The 19,390-nt window shown below is 35.2% G+C and overlaps 1 protein-coding gene across 1 annotated transcript in view; it reads right to left on the minus strand.

The window, feature by feature from the left end:
* The window catches only part of FAF1 (Fas associated factor 1), a 174,469-nt gene that overhangs the window by 106,922 nt on the left and 48,157 nt on the right, over positions 1–19,390 (minus strand). Inside the window, exon 7 of the mRNA XM_050901028.1 lies at positions 15,852–15,957. Coding sequence (XP_050756985.1) covers positions 15,852–15,957 — 106 coding nt within the window. The remainder of the gene's footprint in view (positions 1–15,851; positions 15,958–19,390) is intronic.

Below are 19,390 nucleotides of genomic sequence, written 5' to 3' on the forward strand. Positions count from 1 at the left end.
AGGGCAAACGGCTGCTGAGAACAGCTCATCCTCTCCTCCTCCCTCTCCCACCCTCAAGCTCTGGGGGCACCTCTACAAGGGCAGCAGGACACGACTCCCAGAGGACACCGACAGTTTTGCAGAAGCAACATCCTATCTGTGCAGGCAGACAGGAAGGCAGAATTGGCCCTAAATTTATGATGCTACAAGGTCTTCACTTTTTATAAAATAACCAGAAAAATAAGCTATCTTAAGGTGTATTTTGGGAATACAGCTGATTTTATTTTGCATAAACACTGCTCAACATCTCTCTCATTCCATTCCCTAAGATCACAGAACAACTGCTGCAACACTGAACTCCTCCAAAACACCATGAATCTCATGATATGGTAGAGTATTTTCACATTTATTCAGTAACAGTGACATTTATCACTAAACTGAACAAAGAACTAAAAAAAAAAAAAAAATTACCCAAATCATCATTTTAACAGTGGTAGAACATGGATAGCATGTTTACAGAAATTAAAAGTTTAAACAAGTTTTTATTTATGATGGATATGAACACTAAACTTTCTAGTAATTTCTACTGTAACACTACATTTGAATTGCCAAGCAGTCAAAGAAGAGAGTACAACTGACTTTTTTTCCTTATTCCAACTGCATTACAGTAAGGTAGTCATTATTCATAAATGGGAGACAAAAAATGCAAGGAATTGATAAAGAACTTTAAAAAAGTCTGAGAAGCATTTTTTGTCTATGAAACCAACCAAAGTCGAAGGACTCCTTTTGGCTGAACAAGAAAGTCATCATGGAAGGAAATCTAGGAGGGGACCCTAAATACCTTGAAGAACATGCCACCTTTCCCCCCCCCCTCAATATTACTATAAAGGTAATAATTTTTTGTTACATAAAATTGAGAGAGACTGTAAAAGGTCCTCAAATCAAAGACCTTATTTACACGCTTGAACATGTGCCACTTTAGAGGGAAAACTTTAAGCTCATTATACTAAGATGGTAGGAGCACTGACAGAAGGGCATGCTCACGAGGTTTATTGCATGTTCCACATTTGGCACTATAGTACTTAGTGTTACTTTATTACTTTACAACAGATACGGCTGATTTTAGTACAGACTGTAGTTTCGACTTGCTTGCACAATGAAGATGGGACTCTTGAGGGAAACCAAAGTTTTGCCCTCTACCAGATGCATGTATATGACTGTTTTGTAAATACAAGGGGTTTACTATGATTTATTTGTCATCTATTAACTAATACAGGTTGAAATTATTCTTTTTACCTCACCAAGGACAAGCCTTACTTTGCTTTAACTTCATCTAATTCCTCCTCTGTTTAAGTAGAACAAACTGCCCTTAAGCTAAATAAGAATATTCACACAACAGTTCATGTTGGTTTAACTAAATCAGATTAGAAATACACCTTATTTTAAAAATATGTAGTGTTTTTGCACAGAGCACTTCTAAGTTGGAAAACACTGTTAAATCGGTGTCATATTCTGTAAGTTTTTCTCATCACTACAACTCAGAAACATTCATAAAGTTGACACAGAAGTTTTAAAATGGTCTGAGATTCTGAAGAACAAAATGGCAACCTCAAAAAATGCCAGCTAACTCCTGACCAAACCCAACCTGTTTCAAGGATACAAATGCCTACCAAACCTTAATAACTAAGTAATAAACCCCTTTGAATCAATACATTTGGAACACTAATTCAAGACGATTAAAGAAGCAGATAACATTAAGAATTAAAATGCAGAGCACATAATATGTAAACATCAAACACAAAATATTATTAATTGTTATATACTTCTCATGTATTTGCACTACACACATATTTCAAATGCAAATATTAATTTGGAGAAAAATACCTACTGTATATGCACACACTGAAACAGTTTGCTCAGCTATACTGCATCAATGGTTATTTGACAAGTTATAGCATCACAAGCCGCTCATTTACATATTCAGCTATTCTGTCTGGTTTTTCCCTGTGAAGATATTAATAAAACAACTGTTTTACAGATCCTTACTAACAGCTCCTCCTCTGAACCACAAGGATACTCATAGTTATGCAAATTCAGTGTATAAAATATACACCAACAAAAAGACACCAAAAATGTAAAAACACTCTTTTCTAAATCCTAGGAAAGTGTAATTTTATTGAACTATGGAAGTTAACATCAAGAACAACAATTTAGTTGACAGAAAAAATTTCCATTTGATATACATATAATAATCAGTGAAAATTCAGTCTCTGAAGTGCTAACGTGCAAGCATTGCACTCAGTAATTCCCTCCACACGGGGACAGTTTTCAAGTGTAATTCAACATACTTAGCACTCTGCATTGCAGAAAATAAGTATAAAGAGCATAATAATTCAAAAGTTTCTGATTTACAGTATGTTTTTCTGCACTGTAAGGAGAAAACAGTATTTAGAGAAGTTAAGTCAGATAAACCATCTTGATTTTTTTAAAAAAAGCAGCACTGAAGAAATTCTTAAAAGTTTTTTTATCAAAAACTGCAAAAGATTCAGTAAACCAGAAGATAAAGAGCAGAAATGAGCAAGCAGTGAAAAAGAAAACATGTATGTGGACTAACAAAGAATAAAAGAAACAGAAGAAAACAAAGTCTTAAAAAGAAGGGGGGGGGGGGGAAGAGAGAAAGACATGGTTTACTACACATGCAAAATGACCTACAGAGGAGAAAATATAGATGGGTGATTGTCAAATTTTGTAAGTTAAAACTGAATTATCTTAGATCCAACCTATAAACTGACATAAGGCAAAAGACACAAAATGAGAACTGAAATTGGATTTGCAGTTCTTTTGTGATACCAGTGTCTTGAGACAACAGATGCTTATTTCAGACTGCATGCTAAAATTATCCTCTACTCCAAACAGTTTGCATTTATGTTTCAGAAGAAACATTTAATCTCCGAGTTTTATTGTTCCTCACTTCAAACTGATCTCAAGAAAAATATGGCATGAAACACAATGCTAATGTACTCCTCTAAAGGAAAAACTATACCTTTTTGAGTATTCAAAAGGCTTCTCCTACTGCTCATGTTGATTCCTTGCATGACTACTCTGCAGTGAGTTGAAAACACACAGGAGGTGCACTTTTCACTTAATCTTTCATTTATTTGTTCCCATTCAGGAACAATTTGACCACCTCTGTTTACAGAATTGTTAAAAAATGACAGTGTTTCTGCTACAATGGAGAAGGTTTCCCAGTGGTGTAACATTTGAAAATACTGGTTTGCACCAAAGGACTGATGCAGATCCAGTCCTTGTAGGACGGAATTGCATTAGTGTTTCACTTCAAAAACACACTCCTGATCTTCAGTCTCCCACTTGTTTGACTCACTGTACTTAAGCTTGCATGATGGAGCGGTCTCAGAGTACGCAAACTGAATACCATTAGGATCAAACTAAAACAGAAGATGCACAATTTTTGAATTTCAACTACTAAGAAACACTCAATCCACAGGACCAGACTAGAAATGGTCACTAGTAGAATGCCAGAAACATAAATAGCATGGATGTTAGATCCTCACCACCAACTGGTTTTCTATGCAGACCTCCTATTGCACTGTCCTGCATGCTAACGTAGACATAGCTGTGAACTACAACTTAGTGTTCTGTGGGAAGATCTAAGGAGGAGAATAAAGACATCTCCATGGCAATTCAAGTTTCATCTCAGTCTACTACTCTTAGTTCATCAAAAAAGAAACTTTCATCCCACCCAGACCTCACAGAATGCTCTAGAGAACTTCCATATTTTTCATTGGCCTCGTAAGACCCAACCTTGGAATACTAACGTGGACCTACCTGACTTGACAGTTTACCTTTTGTATCAGGGAGAGAAGTTTGACTTTACTGTTTTGTACTACAAAAAAGTATCCTTTTCCACTGTTCTGCTGCTGCTTTTTGCGAATGTCAGAGCTTCTCCATTTTGTTTGGCCTAGGCTGCCCTGTGGTCATAGTTCTCAGCTGCAGTCTGGTCTTTTCTCTGCCAGCCCAATGTCAATGCATAGAATAAAAAAGAGCCAAGACCTTTTAAGCGAGTGAAAGAGACTGTTAGTTATAGGGGAAATTGCCAACACACAAAACACTCCCCAGATTAATCTAAGTACTTCTTACACTCCCCACTTTTGAATTATTCAGGAATAAGTCCTTCTTGTCTTAAAAGAGGAACTTCTTGTGGGTAAGTGCAAACAGGAGTTTATGCAAGACACAAAGGGGAGATGTTGCACTGAAATTCAGCTTACGGTTACAGAGAAACTAATAAAGGGACACAAACATAGCTCACAATGTTTCTTAAGAGTTACTGTTTTAGAGTTGCTGAGTTCAGTAAAAGGTAGCCTGTCATCAGAAACAAGTAAAATACATTTGAGAACAATATAAAACCTTTGTCTTTCTGCTTCTTCTGGAAGAAATTGCAGAGATATTTGGGGTGCTGCATTTTGCCCTGATGCTGCGAATGAAATGACTGAAATTATGTCAGTTCTTAGGATTCGTTATTCCTTTCTCCGTTTCCCTTTGTTGGGGTTGGAGTAAGGTATGTACAGCCGTGCCGTGTGATACCAGGCAGCTGGACTTACTGCCATTTTATAAGTACAGATTTGTAGGAAGAGGCGCTCTCTTCCTTATAGACAAATTACAGAAAAATAGTAAAAAATCCTTGTTCTTTGTACTCTTCTTTCCCTTTTTTTTCTTTTATTGCTTATCTGTTTCCAATATTATGAAGGTCTTGAGATAGTCTTCTACACTTTCAAATAACAGTAACATTGTAATTTCCAAGAGAGCTACTAGATATTAGATATACTAGGCAACAGCTACTAGATAGAATCACCTTCCTGGGGAGGAAGAAGAGTGGTGAGAGTTAAGGTCTTTGGTACACCGAACCTCTGTTGTTCACACCCCCCCTCCCCACTCCAAAGCAATATATACAAATGAATGATGTCTCAAATTTTCTTAATTCCAAAAGCATCATCCCCAAAGAATAAACATTAGCAGTATTCTATGCTGCATATGGCACAGTCTGAGAGAGTTTCTGTAGGTAACCCAAGGCGGGGGGGGGGGGAAATCAAGATTTTCTAATAATCTCCTTTTCTTCCAAAGCCCAATGAATTAAAATAGATTAAGTCTTTACAGCACTGTTCTGCACTTTCTATCAGGTGGGAAGATTGACTAAAAAAAAAATCCTCTTCTAACCAAACTTATGACTTTTTCTTTTTAACCTGATTCAGTAAGAAGTAATTCATCAACACATTACTGGTTATTCACAAAGTTCTAGTTCCCTAAATATGATAAGAACAAATAACATAATCAAACAACAACAAAAAGCCTTTGTTCACGGTTCAACCTTCTTTCCAGTCAGCACCTACCCCGAAGCTCCTTTCCTTATCTTTTCACAAGGCCACATTACCAGTCCTCGCTCTGGATGGCATTTTCTTGATACTGCTGGTTGTCCTACTTTCTTGCCTTTACTCCCAGTTTCTTCATTTTTTCTACCTTTTTACCAGTCAAACAATAGTTCATGTAAGAGTAGCCACAGGAATCTCAATGCGATTTTGTTTCGGGCAGTCATATTTGTGTGGTTTTGGGGTGAGAAACCAGCTGTTTCAGGTAACTCATCGTCTGAAGAGAAGTACATAAAGCCAGAAACCACTGAAGTCAACAGTTTCATCCAAACAATAATGGCAGCACTGGATATATGTGTTAGGTCTTGTGGGTTTTTTTGTTTGGTTGGTTGTTTTTCTAGGGTGGACATCAAAATGATGTCTACTTAAATCCACTAAACTGAGCTCAAGAGGAGCAGAAAAATGATCGAGGCTATCTGCAAAACAGAAGAAAAGTCAGAGGACACTGAACAGAAAGCTCCTCTCCTTTTTCCTGTGTTGCTCACTACTGGAAAAGTAAAATATCCAATACAGAAGCAAGTTCTGCAGAACTGGGAAGTAACCTTTGGTCAGCAGGTGGATGATCCGCTCCCTGAGATGACCAAAAATGAGCAGATTTCGTATAGGAAGACACCTGCTTATCCTGTGCTCATGTCCTACTGTGAACACAGGCCTCAGAAGGTCCTCAGAGTGTTCAAGATCAACTGTTTGCTGACATGATATGCAGGTAACAACAAATTTCACCCAGGCTGACAGGATCTTGTGGCAGTTGCCCCTCTTCTGGAGGATTTGGTTTTCTTTTCCGTTCTTTTTAAGCCTAGTTTGCTCCTATGGCTTGGTCTAGCTATGCTTTAAATAGTTTGCCTCCACCATACCCAGAGGAGGTTTAACCTGAGATATCTCTCTACCCTGTTTTCATTTACTTCTATCTCCCTACAACAGTAGATGCAGTCTCAAACAACTTCTTGTGCCATGTCTACTGTGATGCTTCTCTAGTTGGAAACTGGGTTGTTTGATTTGTATATACATAAATATGGAGTTTTACACTACAAGCTTATATCGCTTCTGCTGTCCACCATCATCCCCCCATATCTTCCAGCATTATTGCTTTCAAAACAAGGTAAGAATAAGTTCACTTTGGTCTGCTAATCTAGGCAGGGAAAAATAAAGTAGACTTGAGGCTTGGTACAAACCCAAAAATTGTGATCAAACTATATAGTTAGTAAATTGTTTGTCTAAATCTTTCATGTATGATGAAAGATTATTATCATAATTCATTAGCAAATTACAGACTTTGTAATGCAGGCAGTCACAAATTTGGCTTTGTATCAATCATTTTAGACCAGCTGGGTAGAAATTAACACAACTCTGGGATACATAAAATGAAGTGCTCTTTCATTTTTAATTCACTGGAAACTTTGAAGGAAAGAAATGGAAGCTCTTTCAAAAATGTCAGTTTTCCCTGATTTTTGTAAATCATTCCATTTCACTGTAGAGATATAGAGATACAAACACACATACATAGAGTGTATGTAATTGAATACCACAGTAACTGCTCAATCAAAATAAATATAATACAGATTATATGTAAAAGAAAAGCAGTGCAGTTTAAAAAATCCCTTTCTTTCATCGTTTCTGAGGCAGTCATATATGTTAGTGATCACCAGAAGAATTATTAAACAAACACAAAAGCTAATAGCCTAGCTACTCACAAGATACAATATTGTCAAAATTCCTGCTCTGAGCTTTTTCAGTCTACCGAGATGACCTTGCACAAAAATGCTTGTTTTGATTATGTCTACTTTGCCTAAGCTACAAGGCCTTGTATAGTGACAGCTGCATTTGGGAGCAACTTAAAACAAATTTTATCTTAGTGGCACCTAATCCAGAAACTGGTACAAGCAGCATGGAAAAGTCAGTGTCAAAATTAAACAATGAAGGCTTTTCTAGGAACAGATGCTTTTTGCCTGCAGCTGTAAAAACCTTAAAACAATCCTATACCCCACTGTCTGGTCACGCAACTATCACAAAGCAAGGCATAAATTTTGCCACTTATTGCAAATGTTTGCCGAGAGCTTCTATAACCCTTTTTAAAAACAGTAACAGGGATTTCTTGAGGGTGATTATGAGGCCATTTTATCCTTTAAATGAGTGCAAGTCTCTCCAATTTATGCCCATGATTCTTGGTACAAAAACAAAAGAACAACTTTTCAAGTTCACGTTTTACACAGATATATGAATATAAGTGAAAATCATAAGAAATAGGTTTACTAAAGAGATAGCACACTGTTTCGCTAAGATATTATGGACCGGACAGAGACAAACATCATTAATTCACATGTGAGACGGCAACTGAGTATTTTCTTTGCATAGTAATTACAAAGCAATATAGTGCAGCACTATCATTACACTGCTGCTAAGATACTGTTGACCATTTTGGTGTCGTATCTCCACAACTACTATGTTAAATATCCTCATCACCTCAACTATCCAAAAAATTTCCTCTTTCTATTAAATGAACGCACTAATAAACTTTAAACTGAAATATAAACTCTTAGTGAAAAAACTTCTGTAACTCTATGAATAGAAGTAAACCACCAGTTCCCAATTAAGCGAGCAATTTACAATGTCAAGAATCTAGTTGAGCTCCATATGAACTGATGGGGTTTTTAGATTAGCTTCTGTTATGTATTTAAAAGTGATAGCACCAACATGATTTACATAAGTACAATATTTTCAAATATTTTCTCACCAAGCAAGCACTCTAAAATTGTGAAGTGTTTCCTTTCTTACTCAAGTTTAAAAAAAAAAAAAAAAAACAAACAACTTTTCCAGAACAACAGTTCATTAGCACCTCACTATTTATAAGCATAATTGGGTTGTTTGATGAGAAAACATGAGAGAACATTGTGCCTACTATAATTTGCACAAATACAAATTTCATTGTTTGAAAACAAATCAGCAATTCAACGATTGTTGTTTTTTTTAATATAAGTGTATATCATGCAATGATAGAAGTGATCATGTTATAGTTAACACGGGATAGAAGGTTAAACCATGCTCTAGTACACTTTAATTTACAAGCTGTAAATTAATTTTTTTTTAATGGCAAAAAATGCTAGCTTTAATTTTTCAGTTATGATTCAAGTAAATATAATTTATACAGATAACAATGCTATACTATTAGCTACAGAGTACTGCTTTCCCACTTTAAATAGCACAGGAACTAGGGACATAGCTGTTTAATACGTTCATAAAGCTGCTTAGGTTTTCTTGTCATTTCATGCTAACACCTTTTTAATAGCTAGCATTATGATAGAAGCCTTGCATAAAAATTCTCCACCCCGAAAGTAAAACATAGCAAACATTCAAAACCAGAATAGCAAGCAATGGTTTTAATTGCAGTTTTAAAAAAATTCAGGGTTTTAAATTAGGTCTTGATCCCCAAAATCCTTAGCATCCTTAAATTACATGAGTAAAGCCATTCAATTCAACATGATTACTTCTAAAATAAGGACAGCTCACATGACTGAGCATTTACGGAGCCAAACCTAGAACCAAAATTATAACAATGACTCCTCAATACTTTCAAATTCAAATAAATTGATCCTTATCCTTTGCGAGTTTCTCTCAAATCCAACTACACTTACAGATGAAGTGTAATAGAGAAAGGGAACGAGAGAAAGGAAGAAGGGAGATATAAACATACATACAAAACTACAAGCGCTGACAAATCGAAAGCTAACAGATGTGTGACTTCTAATTAGTTATAATAATCTGTGCTTCGACGCTATTGGAACATGCCTCGCCTTCCCTTGGAAATCAAACAGCTTCCTTTGGAGTTTTAAACTCTCTGGGTGCTTCTAAATTTATTCAAGAAAAAAACCTTGCTTTCAGCAAATTTTGGTTATCTACAGTGATAACTTTATGAAAGGAAAATATTAAATTATAATTATCCTAAACAGACACAGTCTTGTGAAACTAACCCTACATTCATATGAAAATACAAAGCATTGACTATAATGAATTTGATTCATCCTTGGACACAAAGCTTTACCACAGTAAACTCAGTCAACTGTTGCTCTTGCTTTTATATTCATAGTACTTAAATAGCGCACTTTAAAACAAAAAAAACTCCAATTGGCTTTTCATACATCCACCCTCCCCAAAAATAACGCACTTGAAAAACCCAAATGATATGAAAAGGCTTCAAGGCCTCTTTTCTCCTTTTCACAGCACTTTTTTTTTTATTTCTGTTTGCAGTAATCTGCCTTTCACTTTCTCATTGCTACAGAACAAACGAGGAGGCTCAGCACTTTGAAAAGGGGGCTCAATGTGTAATGGGTCCACTAGAATTAATTTAGTTGCACCAAATCCATTGAGCAGTGAGGTTTTTTTCTCTTCTCAAATCATTTTGAGTCGGACGCAGCCCCCAGCCTTTGTAATTCTAGTAAAGCACTTAAAGTGCACAGTAGGTGTTCATCAGGACCATCTGGTCAAAAGCAAAACAAGCTGCTGATTTTGCCTTTGAATAGAATGAAGCAAGTGTGAATTAGTCTCTTCAATTAGCACTATTACAACCTGTCAAGTGCATATTGTAAAACAGGATTATTACAGTATTGGTCACCAGTGCAATTATTTACTCTCTGCCTTTTCTTGCATATAAAAATGTCCATGTTTACTAGTTTTTGATAACTGAAGATCGTTTCTTTAATGATATGCACGTCCAAACCCACCAAAACCAAATTACAGGTTATGAAACATATTCTGTCAGGAATATATTAAGCTTCATAATTAATAGAGAAGTAGAACAGTGCCCTTCCTTTATCTCTTATTGCTGTTTCTGTTGCATAAAAAGAAAAAGAATAATAGTTTTATACCTTTATCAATACGATCTCTTCAAAACAGATCTCTACAGTCCAGATATTAAGATATTTTAAGTGCCTAATAAAGCTATCACTTTTGAACAGGTACATAAAAGGTATTTTCTCTTTATTTCCCAAGGAACTTCCTTTTCATATAATTCTTAACACATGACCATTTACAAAAAGTTTATCAAGGATTTCTTTCATCAAATACATTTTAGTTTAGCAATGTGCTGGTTTTCTTTAAAAGAAAGGCAAAAAAACAAATCAAGAAGTTGATTTAGCTTAATAAAAATAGATTTTACTCTCTTTATTTAAAAGTCAAAACCTAGCTTGCTAGCTGGTATTCATTTACCACTGTAGAACACTGAGGCTATCACAGTGATAGATGTTTAAATTATGTATACTGTTGTTACGACTCACTATAAATCGAATATCATTTTTACACGACAGATTTCTTTAAAAATCAAACAAAATGTTCAAATTTCACAAAAAGAATATACATCTCAAGTACAATCAGTATAGCAACAACGTATTTTACTAGCTTCTCTGATACTAAGAGAATAATTGAACAATAGTGTAGAACGTTTGTGCACCTCCTATTAAATACCAGAAAGTGTTAGTTACTGATTTTTATTAGCATAAGAATAGTTTTCAACAATTTTAAAGCAAGTAAAAAAACCTCAAAATATAACACAACTGTTTCTGAAACTGTTAATGTATGTACCATATTTGGTTATGTCCATATCCTGATCTTTGGTGAATGTATTTTATTGTAATTGCTTAGCTACAACATTAAAAAGAGGAACATTATTTATATATACATTTCGTGTCCCCATGCCAATGTCTGACCTTTACTGTGGACTATCTCACTCAACAACAATTGGCTTGAAAATATTTTGTACAGATACCAAAAATCAGATCTGAAAAAGGTACAAGACCTTCAACTGGATTATTTTTCTGCATGCTGAAGGTAATTCATTTGCTTACCTATATTTATATATTACATTTATTTAGGCCTTTTAAATAAGGTTTCTGCCTGCATGTTTATAAATGGTGGTTTTGTATCTTGTTTCACATTCATCCACTTATCAAAAAAGTTTTAAAAAATTCAGCACAAAGGACTTCAAACTGTCATTAGGGTCTGTCAACACAGAATTTATAGTTTACTTCAGCCCAAGCATTTGTATGCACAAATAGTTCCTCCTCCTGCCTGGAGTGCTATTGGATACATTGCTTTTCATATTCCACCTTAGCCAGTAAGTCTATAGGGAACAAAGAACAAATATATTACCTATCACAGGTGACAGGGATGCTAAGCAGCTAGCCTCTGATTAGGTTATTGGCTAAAGGAACAGAATAAAGAGCAGATGCAGCTATGCAGAGGCAGCCAGTATTTAGGGACCCATCTTCTTTGCATTGTTTGCACAGATTTTATGTTTTACTAGGCATTATAGTGCCTGGTACATGCTTTACCTAGTATTCTCAACTGGAATCTCCAGCAGTTACAAAATAAAATCACCAATCTACAAGAGGCCTGAGGTTTCTGCATATTTAACTCATCCACCCTTTAGCAGCCACAGCTTGTGTACACTGGATACTTCTGTAATCCTGCATGCAGGAATCACAAAAAGGCTTCAGAGTCTATACCAACAGTAAAATAGACAAACGCAAACTCCTTGTTTTTAACAGAGTTATCCACTTTGTTAAAATTTTTTTATTTTTTTTCCTATATCACTGACTAGAACAACAAAAAGTGTGCAGCATCCTACTGTGACAAGAACTCAAACTCAAAAAGTTTTTTACAAATTACAAATTTACAAAAAAATTCTGTCTACTCCAGGATGAGAAGACAAACTTGCTTTCCATGAAACATTTAAATATTCCCCCCTCTGAAAAGGGCTGTCCTTCGTTTCTGTCAAATAATATAACTACAACTTGCAAAAATGAAAAGTAGTAGAAACGTTCATTTCTACATGAGAACAAGTTCGTAAGAATAGACAGAAAACAAATTATGTTGAATGTGGCAATGCCTTGTAATAACTTAGCACATAGCTTCTCAAATCAAAAGTTAACAATTCTCTCACTCCAATTATGGATAGCCTCTACAAATTATCTTAGCAGAATAAAGAGCAAGTACTCAGACAGAAAACTCCTTTTAGTCTTGTAAGTATTAGGAAGAATTGTCCTTATTTAACCGTATAATACATTGGAAATGTATTAATTTACAGTCTCCAAACTGGCACAAAACCTACTACTTTCCACTTTAAAATGCAGATCATGGGAAAAAGTAACCATGATATTTCCCAGAACAGTATCTGCCCAGAATTAATTTAATACTGCAATTTTACAAGAACAAACAGATGTCAGAAACCTGTGACACAAATTAATTTGCAATTTAGACCAACATGTTATCATTAACTTTCCAAGTTAACAACTCCCCTGCCCAACTCACAAAAAAAAAATCCAATATCCAGAATTTTGGACAAGTTCGGTTTAATTTTTTTATTTCATTTCTGAAGATTCCCTATAGGCTTATAATCCCACATCAGTATAACTGAATGTAATTTATATTTTTTAAACTGAGAAATTAAATCTTAATATGTAAACAGTTGAAGATGTAGATAAAGCATGTTTAAAAAAAAAAAAAAAAAAAAAAGGCATTTTCAAGTACCATCCAAAATCCAACTATTGAACTAATGCACAAGAAATTGTGGAAGCAGACATGAGCACTATGGCTTCAGGCTTCTCTCAGAGATTTTTCTGTCAGATTGTTTCCCCATTAAACACCAAGATTTCTTTGAAATGACAACTCATCCAAATATCATTTACTATTAAACATGCATTCTAAACAATAAAAAAGATGACAGAACTGAAGCAATAGTAGTTTAGGAAAGCACAGCTGAGAGCTCACTGGATTTTGCATTTAATCCATTGCAAAATATTTACGACAGTTTTGAAAGGGTGGTGGGGTTGGGTTTTTGGTGTGGTGTTTTGGTTTTGATTTTGGGGTTTTTTTTGAGACACTTGGAAAAATATCTATTCCTTAAAATTCACAGTACTAATAACAACAAACTAAACAACTAGCCCTGGAGAGACAGTTGCACCCAACTGTGGCAAGCAGTAGAACATTTATAGAATTTTAAATATTTCTTTTAATAATTGATGTAGTCATTTTGAATCTTTCTGCATAGGACATAACATGTGAGTAGATTGCATTAACACTGCTTAAACATTTCAACTTGTCAGTATGGCCAAGTCGATTTCTGAAATATTTGCAGTATTTTCCCATCGAAACAGTAATAAAGGTAGAATAAATATATGCCACTGCTTTATAATCACTGAACATTAATGAATATTTTATGTCTTTTTAAATCTCCCTGTTTAATTTAAAAGGGTGAAATTAAGTCTCCTCCCTGCAATATGCCAATTATCTGTAAATCAAACAATAACTTGGCCATTATACTCCTTTTTGTTAATATACCAGAAGCTAATTTGAAAACACTGAATGGCATTTTTAGGTAATAATTGAATAGTCCTTCCTGCCCTCTTGTGGTTGGCAACTGCAACTCACATAGAGCTTTTCCACGATTACAAAAATATACCAGAAGGAAAGTAAACTATTAATTTGTTAAAGTGTGAACAAGAGAGTGAAGGGGGGGGGGGGGAAGAAAAATCTAACAGTCCCTGAAGAGGAGAGAGACAAGGGAGAGAAGAGAAGGAAAGATATCATCGGTTCCTCCAAATCGCACAGACTGACTAGATTCATCAATCATTTGTTACAATGCTCACTCTGTGCTAAAAGAAAAAAAAAAAAATTAAATTAAAAAGCCATTAGGGAGTTAACATACAAAACCATGCTTGTTTTCTATAATTAGACAAATGTTCACCAACCCTTTTACCTCAGCCAAATCCCCAGTGATTTCCACGAGACTTTGCACAGACAGACATATTCACCTGTTCAGCATCAGCTGCACAAGAAGGTCCGGAGTTCTCTTTTCATTTTAGCCTCTGAAATGGTCTTCATAATTTTATACACTCTATTGGATGTAATACTTAGATACAAGACAGAAAGGCAAAGAAAGGTTTGATGCTCATGCTGGTTATGGGGTGGTAGGGGTTTTTTGGATTTTGTTTAATGGGGAAAATCATAACTGACTTTTAAATTACGTCAACTTCATATGTTAATATGTTGACTGTAACTTGCCATTACCAACAAACAAGAAAACTTCAGTGCATGTAAAGGCAGCCTAGATTCCCATGAACTGTCACAGCTTTCTGGTTCCTTTAAGCTGGGTATGACCCACCAGCAAAGTAGTAATTGATATAGCATAGATAAAAAACAAACAGACAATATGTATGTATGTGTTTTCTTTTAGAATCTCACCATTTTAAAATTAAAAACAAATATTCTAATCATTTATTTTCATAAATATTCAAATTATTTTTAATTGTAAAGAGTCAGAGCTTGGCCCCTCAAAAAAACAACCCTGATGCAAGTATGTTTTTTTGCTTATATTATTAAAAAAAATCCCAGAATTTACTATAATAGGTTTAAAAAGGTAAAGTAGAAAACAGGCTTTCACACAGAGGAAAGATCAGAATTTAGATCTTAAAAATAACAGGATTCACAATGAAAGCAGTTAATGATCATTTTTCATTGTTGTATGAGACATTGCTCCTATAGCTAATATTACGGAACTTAAAATAATTCTGTCTACAATGTCAGCATGTGACATGAAAAACTTCAGTAACATCTGTTCAACCCTAAAAGACTGAGAGAAGTGTCAGACCAATAGCAAACATACATTTAATTTCAAAAGCAAACATTTAAACTTAATATTTTGTATTGCGAATTCTGAAGATTCACATTTCTAGATTGTTTGTCACGTTTCCAGAAGTTAGTGGGTTATATGGAAAACAACATCCAAAACATCTGGCATTAGACGTACCATGGAGGACTAGACAACAACCTTTGGCTTTAGAAAGGAGTTTTAAAAAACACGCAAGGACTGTTTGTTCTATAATTCAGAGAGTCCAGAGTCACATTAGAGATATTTGTTCCTCTAGGACTTAATTCTGACAAAGTTCTCTACAATATCACCCCTTGCTGGCCATTCTACAGAACAGCAGTGACGTCCACTATACACAAAACCATTTGGCTACCAAGCCACTAAGAATTATAGCACTACGATAGCAACCAGTAATGGTAGAGGTTCCTACAAAATGGAGATGGAGCTGGTTAGAAGAAGGGAAGACAGAGGGAGCTTCAAGGGACTTAAAGATAAAATGTAATTTCAATAACTGCCTTTCATCATCACTTTAGAAGAACTCAATAAACAATGTTCGTATATTTTGCTACTACAATGCAAAAAGAAACATCTTTTCTGTATAATTTAATAGAAAACCTTTTTCAGGCCAAGTTCTTTAATCAAGTTACAGCAATCTTGATGATCCAGTTGATTAAACCAAAAAAAGACTAATAAAATAAAGGAATATCCATCAAGACCATGTAAACCCTCTTTAACAGAGCTGGCATTAGCTATAATGAGCTACATTTATTCTTCAGCTGTGAAACAGCACTCACCTCCTGAATGGTACTGCTTCCTGAGAAGTTGAGGTTGTACTCCCGCTGGACTTCTCGATGGGTGACAATCAGCATGAAGTTTTGATTTAATGACTCCTGCAGGGCCCTGAAATGGTTGAAAGAAAAACAAGAAAATCAGGGATAAGCATGTTATAGCTTGTTTTACAGTTAGATGCAAAAACCCCAGGGTACCCTAAACTCTACATGGACAAGTCCAGGCACAACATTATCATCTCTCTTTTCACTCTTAAATGCAAGGAAGCATGCTGAGAATGACCAAAGGCCATTCCTGAACTCCTTCCTTAATAAGGTGACTGCAGCCTCTAAAGCTCTTCTAATGTTAAGTATTCTCAAAATCAAGAGTCACATTATCTTCACAAACATCGGGTATATTTAACACTCATAATGCCATTAATACCAGGCTTGTAAGCATATTGATGACCAGACAAAATATCAAGCTACAATGCACATTAAAAACTGATGGTAAGTAGAACAAGGCAAAGCATGCTCTCGCTTCTCTAGGGTTACCTGAAGCATAAACCAAACGGAAATTCTTCCACTTAGTTTCATTCAAAGCACATAAACTCAGCTAATTAGAACTGGAAAACTAACCATAGAAAATTTCTCATGTGGGTATTGAGCATTTAGAAAAGATAGTTCTGCTCAAATTGTTTTAACTGTACATTAAAACATCTTTAATCACATGAATTAAAAAAAAAAAAAATCTTGAGATACAGATTAAACAGGCCAACTATATGTTCATGTTGTCACAAACTTGGGGTTTTTTTGTGATTTTCCTGGTAACAAAACATCTGGATGTTAAAAAGGCATCCTGTTTGCTTAATTAGGTATAAAATTATGCAGCCAGCTACTTTTCAAATTAGAAGGCAGGACTTCTGTCATAGACACGGCAATTACAGCTGTGTACAACCTTATATAGGCTACAAAACTGCAGCAACATTGTAACATAGCTGGATTTCTAAACAATATTTATGCAGACTTGATTTGTTCAGTGGCATATGGAATTAAATTGGGCTTATTCAATTCTTTTTTTTCTTATCGCATACTCTTAAAAGAATGACAGACTGGGTTTTTTTCCGTCACATCTTCACTGTTCCACGACACTTCAACATGCCATTCCTCTTAGTAATAAAGGACAAATTCTGTATGCAGTTGAGCACAGCTGTATCTTAAGATACAAGAAGACAAAGACTGCTAGATTATTTGAGACCTGATTTGTTAGTTTTAACTTCTACTGGAATTACTGATCCGCAGTTCTGCTGCTCAGATGGTAAGGAACCCATGCAATACTCACTGGATGCTTTAGCAAGAGATGCACAATTTGCTTTAACATCTCAAGAAAAATTACCTTACAAAAATATCTTCACTCAGCAACTTAATTTGGATTCTGTGACATCTTAAACATAATAATCACATACTACAAAACAAAATCACGAAGTGCTACTTCTCGTCTTTTATAGTTGTGTAATATGGAAGATAAATTTAACTCATTGTCAATGCTAGGTATGATCAAGTGTATGAGAGACATTACAAATGTAACTGAAGTCTTCTATGCTGAACGTGAAGTTAGCTGCACTTGTCAGAAAACCTTGGAAGAAAAGGCCTAAAAAATTTTTAAATACTTAACAGTCGTTCAAAAGAGAAAAAAAAGAGTCCTGAAAAGTTGTATGCCTATTTTCAAAGGTAATTCTAATTTGATTGTTAACAGTAAGCTTAGCATCGCCATAATCATATTTTCTTTTGGCAAATGTTCAGTAGCAATTAAAATATCCTGCTGTGCTTTTTCAGATTCTGATTTTTTATTTGTTTTCAGCAAATACTGGAGGTGAATGATGTATTTAATTGCTTTGAAAACATTAACTACAGCATATGCGAATGGCTCTGGATTCCATACAGAATCACATAAGGCTCTGTTACAGCTATCTGAAAATCTGTAGATGCTAACTGATAACATGACTCACGTTTTCATTCTGTAATTGATGTAAACATAGAATGAAACAGGCTTGTTCGATCAAATCCTCAGTCTCTCAAGGTATGCATGATACACACACTTCAGTACTATCCAAAATACAGCATGCTAATAAAAAGCATCTGTTCGTAGGAAAGGTTTTCCACTTCTCTATTTCATCGGGATGTGACAGCAGAGAGTATTTAGAAAAGGAAAAAATACTCTTCCAACACAGTTAATTTAAATGAAGTGCCTTAAAATTAAAAGCCTCAATTTTTGAAGTAACTAACAATTTTGACATCTCTACTTTTTGGATTTCTAAACCACACAAGCTGAATGTTCTTAACAAGCAAATTCTCAGTACATATTCATAGCCAAAAACAGTCAAAGAAGAGGCTGAAAATTAAGCTGGCTAAAAAAAAAAAAACCTTGAAAAAATTGAGGAAAAAATTGGGTTTGAAAGTGTTTGCAATTAAAGTGCATGGTTAATTATTCATCTTTTCTTCAGAAAAATAATATAATGAGGAATATTCCTTCTGCTTACACAGAAATGCAGTGGTCAACTGACCCAATCCTTTGAGGTCCTATATCAAAATTTCATATGGTCTGACAGCCATAAGACCTGGACCATATATGTCAGAAAGTCAATGGGAGGAGGAATTGATAGCACATCTGATGGGCAGTTTGTGCCAATGACTTCCTACACATACCAACGCTCCTCTGCGGGATGGGGTTGATCTGAACACATAGCTGGACAACCAGTGATGTCAGTCCCCTCCCATATTAATTTCCTCCAGCAACTAGGGATGTAGATTACCCCAAATTATTTGTGCCAATAGAACTCTGCTTCCAAAACGTACCTTGCCCTAAAATTGTATTTTCAGCCATTAAGGCTATGATCAAATGTACAAAATAAGCGCATTTAAAGGAGACTTCTCATTGACAGTAAGCTGAAGCTTACTTTTATTTCTTTTTAGGTGCACATAACTGTATTGAGAAGACTGACTGTGAACACAATGCACATTTCTAAAATTTTGGCTTCAATGTTTGCAGCAGTTTCATTTTCCTGCAAATGTTATCAGTTGACTACAATCTTCCAAATGAAACATCTGCATTAAAAGAAAAAAAAAAAAAAAATCAGGGCCAAACTCCAGGTCCCATTAAAGTCAAGACAGATTTTCTTTTTTTTTTTTTTTTTGGCCATCAGTGCTAACAGAATTTAATTAATCTGAGAATTAATTAGTAGGAAAAGAAAATCAAAAACTAGACACAGGATTAAAGTAGGCCACTCTTATCAGCACCATCTCGCCCCTACTGCAAACCCTAGCTTTCAAAAGCATTTGCTGATAGGTTATATACTGCCATTACATTTTTTTTCCTCAGCTGAATGACTATATATTCACTATCCAGCACAGGAGGCAAGGGAACTTGATGGTATTTTTGGGCACCGACCTTCCATTAGAAGAACTCCGCCTACACCAAAAAAAGAAGTTCAAGAACAGACAAAACAAAATAGACCTGAGCACAGTCATCACTCTGAACAGTTCTAGCAAGAGAGACTTGGACCAGT

The sequence above is a fragment of the Gymnogyps californianus genome, chromosome 8 (assembly GCF_018139145.2).
Source record: "Gymnogyps californianus isolate 813 chromosome 8, ASM1813914v2, whole genome shotgun sequence".
NCBI lineage: Eukaryota > Metazoa > Chordata > Aves > Accipitriformes > Cathartidae > Gymnogyps > Gymnogyps californianus.